At 44.1% G+C, this 14,920-nt stretch overlaps 1 protein-coding gene across 1 annotated transcript in view; it reads left to right on the top strand.

The window, feature by feature from the left end:
• Window positions 1-14,920, top strand: part of LOC123754669 (uncharacterized) — a 103,905-nt gene that overhangs the window by 34,996 nt on the left and 53,989 nt on the right. The window contains exon 3 of the mRNA XM_069326261.1: window positions 5,742-5,875. Within this exon, the coding sequence (XP_069182362.1) occupies window positions 5,742-5,875 (134 nt within the window). The remainder of the gene's footprint in view (window positions 1-5,741; window positions 5,876-14,920) is intronic.

Raw genomic sequence — 14,920 nt, forward strand, 5'->3', positions numbered from 1 at the left:
TTATATTATTGAACCAAAGTGTCATTGGATAAAAAACACGTGTATATAATATTCAGTTCGTGACTTTTATTCAGCCGGAATCGGCTGATCGCGGCCGTAGGAAATTCTACCTAAAAACGGAAGTATCATTTGTTTAAATGAATTAAATAGATTTCCAATCTAAATTACCTACTAAATTAAACAAAGGTTTGACTGGGTTTAATTCAATTTATATAGTTTGTTCTCATGGGAACTGGACGGCTGATGGTACAGCGGCTATGGATTGTAGGAAGTATTTGCCAACACGACGCTACTTGTTAGTAATGTTAGTAAATTTGATTTCCTAGGACAATAAATTTATCTCATTGTACTAGTGGTTAGTATTTGGGGTGTCAGAAATTTCCGACTGTAGACCACTTTGGCTAGTGTTTGGTTAATATGGTTCACTTGTTGTGTGGTCCACTTGTGTGATCCAATGTGTCATATGAAGGAATTATTAATTGTAATCTGTAATATAGTGGGAAGGTTTTCCACCAGTCTGTGAACTCTGTCCCAACTTCGTAAGCAAATTCACACGTCCCTCTCTTCAGTAAACCAGAGTTCATCGAAGCGGGTGAGTAAATCTGGCTTGAAAAGTGTGCATCCTAACCGGAAATTCGCCGAACCGAGGTTGCACTGTATGTTTGTTAATGAAACCCGTGTTCTGCAACCCATGGTAGTGATGTGTGAAGTGTTTACTTGTAAGTGCTTACATCTCTGTGACTACAGGGAAAGGATTTAGCACTTTGTCCTGCCTCCTATTTATTTGTATCTAATACAATAATTATCACTCAACATTAATGTTTTCATTATATTTTTTCTTCATTATATTTTTTCAAAAAGTGTGGGTGGAATTAGCTTCAGTAACCTCTTTCTTCAGTACTCGCCTAATTGTGCTTGTGGGGGTTGAGCTTTCTCTTTGGTTCCGCCTCTCAACTGTCAATCAACTGGTGACAGTTGGCGCTGGTGTTCAGTGCAATCCACTTGCTGTCGTCCACGTGTACAAGGAACAAGAGCTTCTTCATATCTCTGACTCATTTGTGTGTTCAGCTGTCCCCCTTGTCCTCCTACCTCCTTTTTAAATTATTTTGGCTTCCTTTGTCCACTTTGTTTATTCCCTTCAGAATCTTGTTTGTAGTGATATCACCTTTGTTTATTTTCTCCCCCTAACCCTTCCACTGCTAAGGGGTCCTGAGGACATTTACACCACTGCGCAAGAAAAAAAAAATATAAAAAATTATTTCGTCTTCTAAAAATGTTAATTTGTGATCCCTAAGCACGGGAAAAAAAAAAAATCGTATGTGACGTACTTATTTCGGGTGCAATTGACCGAGAAAGTCTGGCAAAAAGTGGGCATTGACAGAGCGGTCGTCAGAGCCGGTCAGCGTCACCCGCGCTGACAGGTGGGAGTTGCCACAAAGATATTATCAATTAATTATTTCAATGTCTCTGATTGATTTTTTCTCAGTTTTTTACAGTAATATTATTCAAGTGTGTATTGTAATATATTTATATAATAAAAAGTGGTGAATAATTGATATACTCAAAAGTATGGTGTGCATATTAGTGATTCAACTATGTTCATAAAACAATAAACAAATAGTTTTTTCTGCTATTACACTCTGTACACATGTTACATACTGTATAAGTATCTGCATGTTTTGTTCACCATAGCGTGTCATGCGCATGTGCCGCGGGGTTTGTTTTGGTCTGGGCAGTGTTTCAGTGCTGGTGTTGTGCGCCCTTTTTTCTCGGGTGTTTCGCCTTTCGCTCTTCTCCCTTCTCCGGTATGTACTCCTTCGCTCCGGGGTTGTCCTGGATTCCAGCTGTGGGGAGGACACCGAGGTTTTCCCTGTGTCATGAGTGTGGGCCTCCTCCTTCGCCTCTACCCCTGCTCTCCTGCGTGTCCGGCTCTGGCATCTTCACCTGGCGGTGCTCCCAGGATCTTCTGGGCACTGTTGGGTCATGTCACGTTCGTGCCTCTGTTTAACAGGCGAGTTTCTGCGGTCTGGCATTTTTTTGGCCGGGCTCTGGATGCAAAGATGCTTATATACCTGTTTTTATTTAGGTATATTTATGTACGATGAGACCATTAGCACACCAGTGACTGTCCCTTTTCAACCCTTCCAGTCCCTCTCATGTGCATGTCCAACCCATGCTAGTCATTCAGGGGACCCACCTCTTTCGTGTTATGAGGTGTATGGGTTGTAGTGCTGGTTATGTACTCACCTGGTAGGGCTCTCCTGGTTGTGCTTGTGGGGTTTGAGCACTGGTTCTTGGGTCCCGCCTCTATGGAAGAACATGCGGGATAGTACCAGTGGAGTGCAGTGGTGCCATAGGCACAATCGGGGAACACTGTATAAACATCAGAGGTCTGCAGTTGTTACACATCCTACCTGCGAGCATCCGCCATATTGCCGGTACATCCGTGGACTTCCAAGGAACACTAGCCTGTTTTCAAATAGAGGCTCCGGCCCGTCCTGGCTGTGGTGGGTATGTGGGCCTGCGGGCCGCTCCATGCACCAGCCTGGTGGACCAACCTCTCACATGTCAAGCCTAGCCTCGGGCCGGGCTTGGGGAGTAAATGAACTCCCTGAACCCCATCCAGCAGGTATCGAGCAGGTATCTCCGCCGTCGGTCGCAGAGTGTGCAGGTTCCTGGGCCTGCTGGGTTCTGTCATGTTTCTGTTGGCCCTGTCTGGGGTCTGCCTGAACCGTTCTCTGCCTTTGCAGAGGCAAGTTGCTACTTACATATTGCGTGTTGCGGGGGTGCCTGTTGCTGCTGCACGTGTGCGTTGGTAACGTGTTTTGCGGTGGCGTGTCCTTGTTCCTGTGTCCGGTTGTGGTGTGGTACTTTGCTGCTGTTTTGTACCTAGGGTTTGCATCTGGGGGTTTGCTTGTTGTTTTTCGCGGTCTTCGGGTCCCTGGCTTGGCCCTTCCATGTGCGTGGGGTTCTGTCCCTGCCTGATTATCCACCCCTGGTTGTTTCCTGGGGTTTGAGCTTTGGCTCTTTCGCCCTGCTTTCCCCAGTCACTTCCTTGGCATCTCCTTTGGTCGGTTTTGCCTGCACTTGCTGCTATAGGGGGGGGGGGTCGGTTTTCTCCCGCTTCCCTTCCTTGTGCATTCCCTTTGTTTCCTCCTCTGCCGCAGGGGTGTTCTTCGTATGTTCCTTGGCTTCTTTGGCGTTATTTCAGCCTGTGTCCTATGGTGCGCTTATGTGTCTTGGTCTGTTTTCGTTGCTCGTACCCCTTGGTTCGGGTACTGTTCTGGTGGTAACCTTTACGCCGCCTTTGGTTTTCTTGGCTTGCCCTGCCGGTTGGCTTTTCAGGGTCTTGCGATGTCTCACGTCAAACCCGTTGTTTCTGATCTGGTGGGCTTGCCGGCATTGGGGAGCTTTCTGTTCGGCAGACGTTCAATCTCCTTTGTGCCGCCTGGGCTTTGGTGGTCGCGCCCGAGATCTTCCCGCGGCTCCGCCTTTTCCTGGGCTCGGAGGTGCCTTGTCGGGGCTGCTTATATTCTGCCTCGCATGTCTCACCTCTGGTTGGTGGTCTGGTGGCTTCATGGTAGGTGTCCCACCTGAGTACTTCTTCTTGGCGGCAGTATGGGGTATTTTGGTGGTCATTCCTTTTCCTCCTGTCCCTTCTTAGGTGGCTGCAGTTGTTAGCATCGGCTTGGTTTTTCTGGTAGGTGTTGGGTGCCGTCATCTTGCCATGTACTGTAGCCTCGTTTCGTGCTACGCTGGCTGAGCCGCTTCGTCTTGCTTTCGGTCTTGGTGTCGCTTCTGCACCGTTCATAAGCTGTCTCGTGCGTTGTTTCACCTCCGGCCTCTTCATGCGCCGCTTGCACTGTCCTGGTCTCTGGTCGGCTTGCTCTGTCTTCACCTCGGTTGGTGGTGCCCCTTCGGTTCCGGTTTGTTTTTGGTCGGCTCTTTTTTTCCTGTTGGCATTTGCCTCTGGGGGTCGGGTCGCTGGGCTTCTTGCTCCTCCGCAGGGGTTTTTCTGCTCCTTTGGTTTTGGCGTTTTGGTTGTTCGGTGGCGGCAGTCTCCATCTTTTATGGCACGGGATGGGGCTGCTGCGTTCCGGAGGGGTCCTTTGGTTGTTGGTGCTTGGTTGGTCGGGCCAGGGGTGTGTTGTATTTTGTGTTCAGTGGCGGCCCTCCTCTGTTATTTGCGTGCCACAGCCTTTCTGTCCGGGGCGCGCTTTGCATTGATTTGGTTCCGTTCTTCCCTGTTCGCGGGTGACGGTGTCCCGGGTTGTCAGCAGTGTTCTTGCGACTAGCCTGCCTGTGTTTTTTTCCCCATGCCCGTGGCGTTCGTGGCTTCACTTCTCTTGCTGCCGTCTGGGCGGCGTGTCCTTGCCGTCATTCGGGCACGGATCTTTGGTGTTCGTACAGGGGCCTCGCTGCTCTTTGTCTCGTTGTTACCGGGCCCTTTTCGGGCTGTGTTGCCTTGGGTTGGCGTTGGTTGCCGGTTGTCTCGCTTCCGTTGAGGGGTGCGTGGTGTCCGCCTTCCGGTTCCTTCCCTTTGACCTTCCTTTGTGGGTAGTTAGCTCCGGGGAGCCGACGGGGCTCCCCCCAGAAAACCAGCGTTAAATGTAATGAAACGCCATTTTCTGGGAGAGACCCAGAGGCTCCCTGGCAACCCTCCCTCCCTCCGGTCGGCGTTTTTTCGCGTGTCTTGACATCCAGCTTCAGAACTGATGGGTGGATAGCCAGCGGGAGAGGTCTGGGGCTCCCCCTTTCCCCTTCCTGGGGAGGGGGGAGCTGCGCAGACAGTGGCGTGGTGACGTGTGACGTCATACTAATTTGCTTGTTTTCTGTTGGAGAGTTCTATCCACTAGTTCGGCTTTAGGTAGCAATTTTAACCAGAATAGGGGTTTGTTTTGGAATGCTTACCTTTCTAGATGCTTGACCCGGTCGCTGGCAGACATAGAATACTTCCAACCACACGGGGGTTTCTATAGGCCATTGCTCCCCTTGCCTCTCTGAGGGGGCCAGGTTCTGGCCGTGGTACCCAGTAGGCTCTAGAACTCCATACACATGACTGATGCCAAAGTCTGACATTAGCATATCAGCCTGGTAAAGCTCCAACCCGTTCTCGCAAATTCGTAAAGTCAATATTGACTTATTAACTACGTGCATAGGTGACATACTTAACATAATAGATACCCTTAAAAAGATTCATAGAAAACACCGACCTTACCTAACCTTGTTAGTATCTTAAGATAAGCATCTTATTGCTTCGCAATTACAATTATTACTTAACCTATACCTATTATAGGTTAGGTAATAATTGTAATTACGAAGCAATAAGAAGCTTATCTTAACATACTAAGTAGGTTAGGTAAGGTTGGTGTTTTCTATGAATCTTTTTAAGGGTATATTATGTTAAGTATGTCACCTATGCACATATTTAATAAGTCAATATTGACTTATTAAATTTGCGAGAACGGGTTGAAAGCTCCGGGGAGCCTCTGGGTCTCGCCCAGAAAATGGCGTTTTGTTACATTCAATGCTGTTTTTTTTAATGTTTTCATTACTCTGCATTTTGAAATTAAAATAGTTGTTTGGAAGCATTTTGATATTAACTTTACCTGAACATTTATAAAAACAACAAAAGTATGTCCTTAACAATTGAACTATGAAATTTCTGCCAAAAACAGGTGTGCAGTGCAGGGGTTAATGAGTTTATGTTCTGAACTGAATATTTGTTTTTCTTCTTCTAGATACCCAGACAAGACGGTGGAGCAAGTTAATATACTGGCTCGTGATATTGGCATAGATTACAAGGAAAAGAAGAAGAACAAGCTGAAGCGCACATTTGTTAAAGCATCAGACGCTGCTGGGGCTAGATACAAAGGTATTAAAACTCAGTAATAGATTTTGTATTGCATAAAGTAAGGAAACATTGATTAGACAACAAACAAAGGATGCTGTGTCCAGAGGATTTGTGGACTTTATGAAAGAACTAATATTTGCATTTTCCAACTTGTTCTTGCCAATCATATTTGTTGTGCCAAGGAGGAGATCCAAGTATTTTTTATGGAACTTTTTAAGACTATGAATTATTCACAAGCATTTACCTTCTTTGCCTTTATAAATTAATAATGATACTCTCATTTTATATTGTAGATAATGGATATACATTACCATTGTTTCTGACCTTCTGGTATAATACACATGATATATAACATTTTGGGAAGCTTTGAGGGTATGTTTATGGTTAGGAAGAGGACTATGAAGGATAGCATAGTAGCAACAGATTATGTAGTTCACTCGAGGTTGTTATCTTACTGAATAAGATAGCAGTTTATATCAGTTATCAGTTTATCAGCAACAGTTTATTTAGTTCACTCGAGGCTGTTATCTTATTGGATAAGATTTATTGTTTATATACATTTATCAGTTTATCAGCAACAGTTTATGTAGTTCACTCAAGGCTGTTACCGTATTGGCCGAGATTGTTGGAAAGAGGATGTATATTGTATGGATTCTTCAGTTGCAGATGGCTAAAATGGGGAAACACGTGAAGATATTTATCATAATATTCTCTTGAGAGCAGGTGTGTGCAAACAGCAACTTATGAAGCATTAATTGTGGCCTTACACTAATTTAATATTAACACTGCATATGGGCCACACTGGATGACTGTGAGCCACATACAGTCCTGGGGCTGTGTTTGCTCACTCATAATATACAGTAAGGACATATTGATTAATTCACTATATTTTTTTGTTTAGGAATATACAGTATGTCTTTTTCAATAATCAGTTGACTTGCAATACAGTATATTTATGTGACTTACACTCTGAAGTTAAAGCACATAGCCATACCTTGGATTTTACAATTGTGCACGTGGGATACTTTGACTGAGAGCAATACATTTTGAGCTAAGCAGATACAGTACTGTATTTAAAATAGTTTTACAATCATTTCTAGATATTGTGGGCAACGTTTTCTTGATATAATTTGCTTAGTGTTCATAAATAGTAGTTACAGTACTATATTATAACTAATACAATGTTCATAATAATTATAATAACTGTGTAATGATAAATTTTAGTAAATAAAATAATTGCACGGTGCTTATGCACAATATTTCAGGTGACTCTAATATTAATACTGTAAATACATAAATTAAGAGCTATATTATTTTGTGGTAAATAATGTGAGGATGATAATAATGTATCTGGTTAAGCATCATAAAAAGTTTTGCTACTTGCAGTGTGCCATTTCTCAATCCCCAAAACATTTTTCAGGTGATATATATTTTTTGTGTAGCTTAATGTATGCATTTACATTAAGTGTTAGTATAGTTAAATTAATGAATGGCAGAAGTGTTTTGATAGAATACGGTGACTGCATTTGTCTCCGATTGCAATTGCACGCCCACCGACACCACACCCAACATGCCGACAAAAATGCCCAAACTAGTTAAGATATTGCAGTCATTTTCATGTATGTTTAAGCTGAAAATAGTAAGATAATAATAAGAGAAATAATAAATTCTACGTACGAGACATTCATCGTAATCGAACAGATTGTTGGCACCTGTCTGATCTTCCCAGAGTTTCAGCGTGTGCAGCTTCTTGTTTGACAAGAAGCTGTTGGAAGTTTGGGGTGTGGTGGGTGTGCAAGTGTGACAGGAGGGCGGCATGCAAGTCTTTGTCCTTTAGCAAAATACGGTGCTTGTGAAAGATTGAATTTTGATGGCACGAATCTGCCATTTGCATCAAATAATTGAGGCAAAATTTTGGTTGGGGTGGTGCTTCACCAGGTATGTTGATGAATGTTTCATGTAGTATTGTGGTTACATAGTAAGGATGGTGCATACATAGTATGTGCTGGTTTGTAGTTTGAATTAAAACTTGTTTGGTAATTACAGGTAAATAGGAGATGAGAAGAGTTACACAAGTTTTGGGTTACTTAAGTTGTGTAGTCAATGGCTGAAGTGTGGCAGGGAAGAAGGTGTTAAACATAATTGATGCACAGTAAATTTGTTTGCAGGCTCAAAGCATCTCATGTTCTTAATTGAAATATAAATTTGAATGACCATTTGCTTGTTTCAGTAAATGCATACATACATAAAGACTTTCATTTCCCCTCATTTTATACATTTTGACCTCAGTGATTCATATGTTGTATTATGAAGAAGGTTCATGCTTATTCAGTTTCCAAAGTTTCTTTAGGGAAGAAGAGTAAATTGTGAGTGAAATAAGACTTACTTTTTTAGTTCTTTACGCTCATTAGACCTGTTCCTGTTTCTTCTTGTTGATTTACCCTTTACTTACTTGAACCTTAAGTAAGTTGGACATAATCACTACCTTGGGCTTTTCTGAGGGGGAGCCCCTTTGGTTCCCTGGAGCTGTCAGGCTGGTTGATATGTTATATTAGTCTGGGACATCACTATTGAAGTTCAGCTTATTGGGAACCACAAGCCAGAACCTGGCCTTCCCCTCAGAGAGGCAAAGGGAGCAATGGCCCATGGAAACCCCCTTGTATTTGGAGGCATTCCATGTCTGCCATCAGTTGGGGTTAGCCCCCAGAAAGATAGGCATAACAAAACAAACTCCACAAGGTAAGAAAATTGCAACCGACGACCGAACAGAAAAGCAGAACTCTCCTACTTAAAGAAACAAGCAAATGTCACACTCCACCGCTACGCCACTTGTCCGTGCAGCCCTCCCTACCCTGGGAGGTGTGGGGGAGCCCTGGACACCCCCCTGTGCTGGCTACTCAACAACGCCAGTTCATTGGCTGATGTGGTCCTGGGCGAACATTGACTTTGGCCTCAGAGTCTAGGCAGTTGTGCCCCTTAGTGGTGTGTTGTGCTTTATGTGAGGTGTGATTGTACACATTGCAGGGGTTTAGCTTTCACAGTTCCCCTTAGTTTGGGCCTAGCCGGTTTTGCAGTACCTTGCCTGGGCTTCCCGTAGCAGTCAGCCTGCGGGCCCTGGAAGTCCCCATTGGGGCTCATTAGACCATTGGATGTGTCTTCTGAGTTCCACCTCGCCTCGTGTAAGTTTGAAAGTTGCCGAGTGCCCTTATCTCGGGTTGACAGTCACCGTTTTTGTCTCCGTCATGCTGCCTGTTGGGTCAATGACATCTTTGACCCAGAGGCTTACGAGTCATGCTTCCTGCTTGTTCTCCAATTTACCCATTCTGATGACATTGATATTCGGGTACAGGCAGCATTCACGTTGCATGCTAGGTTGAGGTAGCTGCAAGCTGGTTGGTTGCCATCCTAGATGCCCCGTTTTGGTTATAGGGACCCAAACTTGGGAGCATTGGTTGCTTCGACTTTGGTTCCATCTATGCTCCCTTGTCCTTCCCCTGTTGTTCGTGACCCCCCCCCTTCCCCCCCACCTCCCCCAACTGCTCCCGGCTTGGTAACGTCTGATAATGAAACTCGGGCTGCTTCAGTGGTTGCCCCTTCTGGGATTTGGGATGGAGGCATTTGAGCCTGCTCCTCCTGCCGAGGTTTCTGGGTTCTACCAGCTGACCCCCTTCTTTGCTGCCTTTCCCCTGGACCTCTGCTTTTTCTTCTGGGGTTGAGGGAGTGAAGGACGGCTCTACCCCGGGACCTCTGTAGGGGTTCAAGGAGCTGTGGGGGGGGGGGAAGGGAGGGGGCCTCGCTTGCAGTTATGGGGACTGTTTACCCCTGTTTGGGCTTTATGCCTTCTTGGCGTTTTTTTTTCCGTCCCTCCCGTCTGCTTTGTTTTCCCCCATTTGTTGGCATGATTTCGGCTCCCTTGCATCAGCCACATCACCTTTTGTTGTGGTGGCCATTTTCTTTCTGGAGGCGCTTCCTGCCTGGCTGCCACGGCGGCGCTGCAGTTTTTGTTTACATGTGCCTGAGATTGGGTGCACTCGTGTTTTGGCGGTGTTTTGCCCTTTCTGTTCCTTTGGGGATGTTTGGGTGTTGATTTTTTGCCCAATTTTGTTTTCTGTCGGTTCTGGGACCCTGGCTTTTGGTCCCAGTGTTCGTGCCTGTTTGCTCTGCTTGCTCCCACAGCTTATGATCCCTGATTTTCTGCCTGTTTCTGGGTGTTTTGGCCAGGGTGTCTGTCTGGGTCTTTTGTTTGGCCCTTCCTTCTGTGGTGCATTTCCACTGGCAAATGTGGCAACCTGTCCTCTTAAAAAGAACGTCGCTTTTGGCCATTTGCCCGTATGGCCGAATATGGACGTAATTTGAAAATGAAAAAAAAATGAATATAAATTTGGGATTTTTTTTTCAACAACAGTAAGTTAAGGGTCCTCTGATAGGTTAGGTGGGCAGGAAATTCTCATAAAGTTTCAAAACTGTATGAAAAACGTTAATGGAAAGAATCCTTTTCTAAGCTTGCCGAGTAAGCCGGACGACCCAAGCAGAAAACGGAACAGTACGTCACTTTTGTGAGTCGATTTCATTTCAAATTACGTCCAAATTTGGCCATAGCGCACATATGAGCGAAAAGTGACGTTATTTTTAAGAGGACGGGTTGAATGTGGTGGTTTGAGCTTCCCCCTCCCCTGGGGTTCTTATCCGGGCTCATTTGGGGTCTTTGGTTTCATTCCGGAGGTTTTTCTTCCTCTTGGGATCCCCCTTTAGTGGTTTGGGTGGCCCTTGGTGGTTACCTCCTGTGCGTCCCAGATTTGCCTCTTCTCAATTTTTGGGGTCTTTCTGGCTTGAAGACTGCACTTCTTGGGTCTTGGCTTCTGCTTGTCGTGTTGGGCCTTTGGTGCAGCTCTTGTGTCGGTGCCACCCCAGCAGCCGTCTTCGTCTGATTGGCGCGGGGCTCGATCTGCTCGCAAATTGGCTTCTTGCTTTCTTTTAGTTTTGTTAATTTTTTCTCTTGTGGGGGGGGGGCGGGGGGGGGTTGCCGGTCTCTTAGTAAGTCGCCCCATTGGTGGGGCACTGGAAGGTAGGCTTGATCTGTTTGCCCATGCTTGGTCCCACAATTCGTGGGCGGTTTGGGTCGTGTCCTCTGGCCTGTGGTGGCATTGGGTGGCTCCTCCTCCTAGGGGGTTCAGCACTGGCGGGCGGCCCTTTTTCCCCTTCGCTCCGTTGGTTATCTTGTTCTTTTCCCACAATGAGACTGTGTGGGTCTTCGGTTGTTCAACATCCTCCCGGTAAGCATAAGAAATATTGCGGGAACAACCGTGGACATCTTAGAGAAAACTAAATTGTTTTCTAAAAGAAGTACCGGACAAACTGGGCTGCAGTGGGCCTGCGGGCCACTCATGCAACAGCCTGGTGGACCAAGCTCTCGCAAGTCAAGCCTGGCCTTTGGCTGGGATTGGGGGGGTAGAACTACTCCCAGAACCCATCAAGCAGGTGTGGGGTCTGCCTCCCGGGGTAAGTCCCTCTTTACTTTGGTTAGGTAGCTCCAGGGAGCTGAAAGGGCTCCCCACAGAAAACCAGTGTTGAATGAAATGAAACGTCATTATCTGAGTCATTATCCTTGGCACTCTCCCTACCTCCGGTCGGCAGTTTTTTGTGTGGGTTTTGATGTTCAGCCTCTGAACTAGTTATTGACTAGCCAGTGTGGGGGGTCCGGGGCTCTCCCCCCTCCATCTTCTGGGAAGGGGAGGGCTGCATGGACAAGCGGCGTGGCGGCGGAGTGGAACGTTTGCTTGTTTCTTTACGTAGGGGGGGGGGAGTTCAGCAATCTTCAGTTGCAAGTTTCTTACCATGTGGGGTCTGTTTTGTTATCCTTGCCTTTCTAGGTGCTGCCCCCCGTTGATGGCAGACATGGAATTGCCTCCAAATACATGGGGGTTTCCATAGGCCGTTGCTTCCTTTTCCTCACTGAGGAAGGCCAGGTTCTGGCTAGTAGTCCCTGGTAGTCTGAACTCCAGTTGACTGATGCCCGAGACTAATATAACATACATCAGCCTGATAGCTCCAGGGAGCTGCTGGGGCTCACCCAGAAAATGGCTTTTCATTACATTTAACACTTTTTTTTTCATTTCTGGATTCACTGCAATTCTTAGTGTATGTACTACTGGGAGTGTGTTGTGTAGGAGTGCCTTATTTATTTGTTTATTTATTTGTTTATTTATTTGTTTATTTATTTGTTTATTTATTTATTTATTTATTTATTTATTTATTTATTTATTTATTTATTTATTTATTATATACACACACACACAAGCGCCTCGAAACTGAACGTGACTTTTTAAGAACTCCTTCCAACTAAACCCTGATGCAAGAACACTTGTTAAAGAGATAGAAGCCCTAAAGCAGAAAATAATTAATACTGAATATGCTGTCATATTCAATGAGACACGTATAAAAGAAAACTTGCTGCAGTATACACACACACACACACACATAGGGTGTGCCGACTGCACACACACGAAGGGTGGGCCGACTGCATTTTCCTGGATTGCCAAAAAGCCTTTGACACAGTACCCCATAAAAGGCTGTTAAAAAAGTTGGAGCAACAGGCAGGAGTAAAAGGGAAGGTGCTCCAGTGGATAAGGGAATACTTAAGCAACAGGAAACAGCGAGTAACGGTGAGGGGGGAGACATCAGAGTGGCGAGATGTCACCAGCGGAGTCCCACAGGGCTCAGTACTTGGACCCATCCTGTTTCTAATATATGTGAACGATCTTCCAGAGGGTATAGACTCATTCCTCTCGATGTTTGCTGATGATGCAAAAATTGAGAAGAATCAAGACGGATGAAGATAGACAGAGACTACAGGATGACCTGGATAAACTGGAGGAATGGTCTAGAAAATGGCTGCTGAAGTTCAACTCTGGAAAGTGTAAGGTGATGAAATTAGGCGAAGGGAGCAGGAGGCTGAACACAAGGTATCATCTGGGAGGGGAAATCCTGCAAGAATCAAATAGAGAGAAGGATCTGGGGGTTGATATCACACCGAACCTGTCCCCAGAGGCCCACATCAAAAGAATATCATCAGCGGCATATGCTAGACTGGCCAACATAAGAACTGCCTTCAGAAACTTGTGTAAGGAATCTTTCAGAACCCTGTATACCACTTATGTAAGACCAATCCTGGAGTATGCAGCTCCAGCCTGGAGTCCATACCTAGTTAAACACAAGACAAAGTTAGAGAAGATTCAGCGGTATGCCACCAGGCTCGTCCCGGAACTGAGAGGATTGAGCTACGAGGAAAGGCTAAAGGAGCTGAACCTCGCATCCCTGGAAAACAGAAGAGTAAGGGGAGACATGATAACCACCTACAAAATTCTCAGGGGAATTGACAGGGTGGACAAAGACAAACTCTTCAGCACGGGTGGGACACGAACAAGGGGACACAGGTGGAAACTTAGTACCCAGATGAGCCACAGAGACGTTAGAAAGAATTTTTTCAGTGTCAGAGTAGTTAATAAATGGAATGCACTAGGAAGTGATGTGGTGGAGGCTGACTCCATACACAGTTTCAAATGTAGATATGATAGAGCCCAGTAGGCTCAGGAATCTGTACACCAGTTGATTGACAGTTGAGAGGCGGGACCAAAGAGCCAAAGCTCAACCCCCGCAAGCACAATTAGGTGAGTACAATTAGGTGAGTACATAATATGCGCCTCCCGGGGTAAGTCCCTCTTATCCCGGGAGAGGGATATATATATATATATATATATTATATATATATATATATTATATATATATATATATATATATATATATATATATATATATATATATATATATATATATATATATATATATATATATATATATATATATATATATATATATATATATATATATATATATATATATATATATATATATATATATATGTCGTACCTAGTAGCCAGAACTCACTTCTCAGCCTACTATGCAAGGCCCGATTTGCCTAATAAGCCAAGTTTTCCTAAATTAATATATTTTCTTTAATTTTTTTCTTATGAAATGATAAAATTACCCATTTCATTACGTATGAGGTCAATTTTTTTTTATTGGAGTTAAAGTTAACGTAGATATATGACCGAACCTAACCAACCCTACCTAACCTAACCTAACCTATCTTTATAGGTTAGGTTAGGTTAGGTAGCCGAAAAAGTTAGGTTAGGTTAGGTTAGGTAGGTTAGGTAGTCGAAAAACAATTAATTCATGAAAACTTTGCTTATTAGGCAAATCGGGCCTTGCATAGTAGGCTGAGAAGTGCGTTCTGGCTATTAGGTACGACATATATATATATATATATATATATATATATATATATATATATATATATATATATATACATATATATATATATATATATATATATATATATATATATATATGTTTCATTGAATATGACCGCATATTCTGTATTTATTATTTTCTGGTTTAGGGCTTCTATCCCTCTAACTATTTTCTTAGCATCAGGGCTTAATTGGAATAGGAGTTCTCCAAAACTCATTTTCGTACTTTTAAGGTGAAGAAAAGAAGTGATTTACTATAGAGTGTATTACACTTATTTGTATAATTTGCACGACGTTTCGAACCTCCATGGTTCATTCTCAAGTGAACAGATCTTACAATACTAGTTAATTTTATACCCGCATTAGGTCAGGTGATAATACAATGAAGGTGAAAAACATGGGGGGATACATAAGGGATAAACATAGGGGCTGCAGAAGGCTTATTGGCCCATACGAGGCATCTCCTATCTAAACACAAAGATTAATCCAGTGTAATTGGCCTGTTATGTTGGACATTGTCTTCTGTGTTGGCATCGATATGTTCTTGTCTTGTCCTTACTCTCATGGTGGGTAGAGTAAATAGTTCCGTGATTTGGGTGTTCATGGTAGGTCGCTCTATTCTTATGTGAATTGCCTCAAGAATTTGTAAATTCTTGAGGCAATTCACATAAGAATAGAGCGACCTACCATGAACACCCAAATCACGGAACTATTTACTCTACCCACCATGAGAGTAAGGACAAGACAAGAACATATC

This window comes from Procambarus clarkii, chromosome 18, assembly GCF_040958095.1.
Source record: "Procambarus clarkii isolate CNS0578487 chromosome 18, FALCON_Pclarkii_2.0, whole genome shotgun sequence".
Taxonomy (NCBI): domain Eukaryota; kingdom Metazoa; phylum Arthropoda; class Malacostraca; order Decapoda; family Cambaridae; genus Procambarus; species Procambarus clarkii.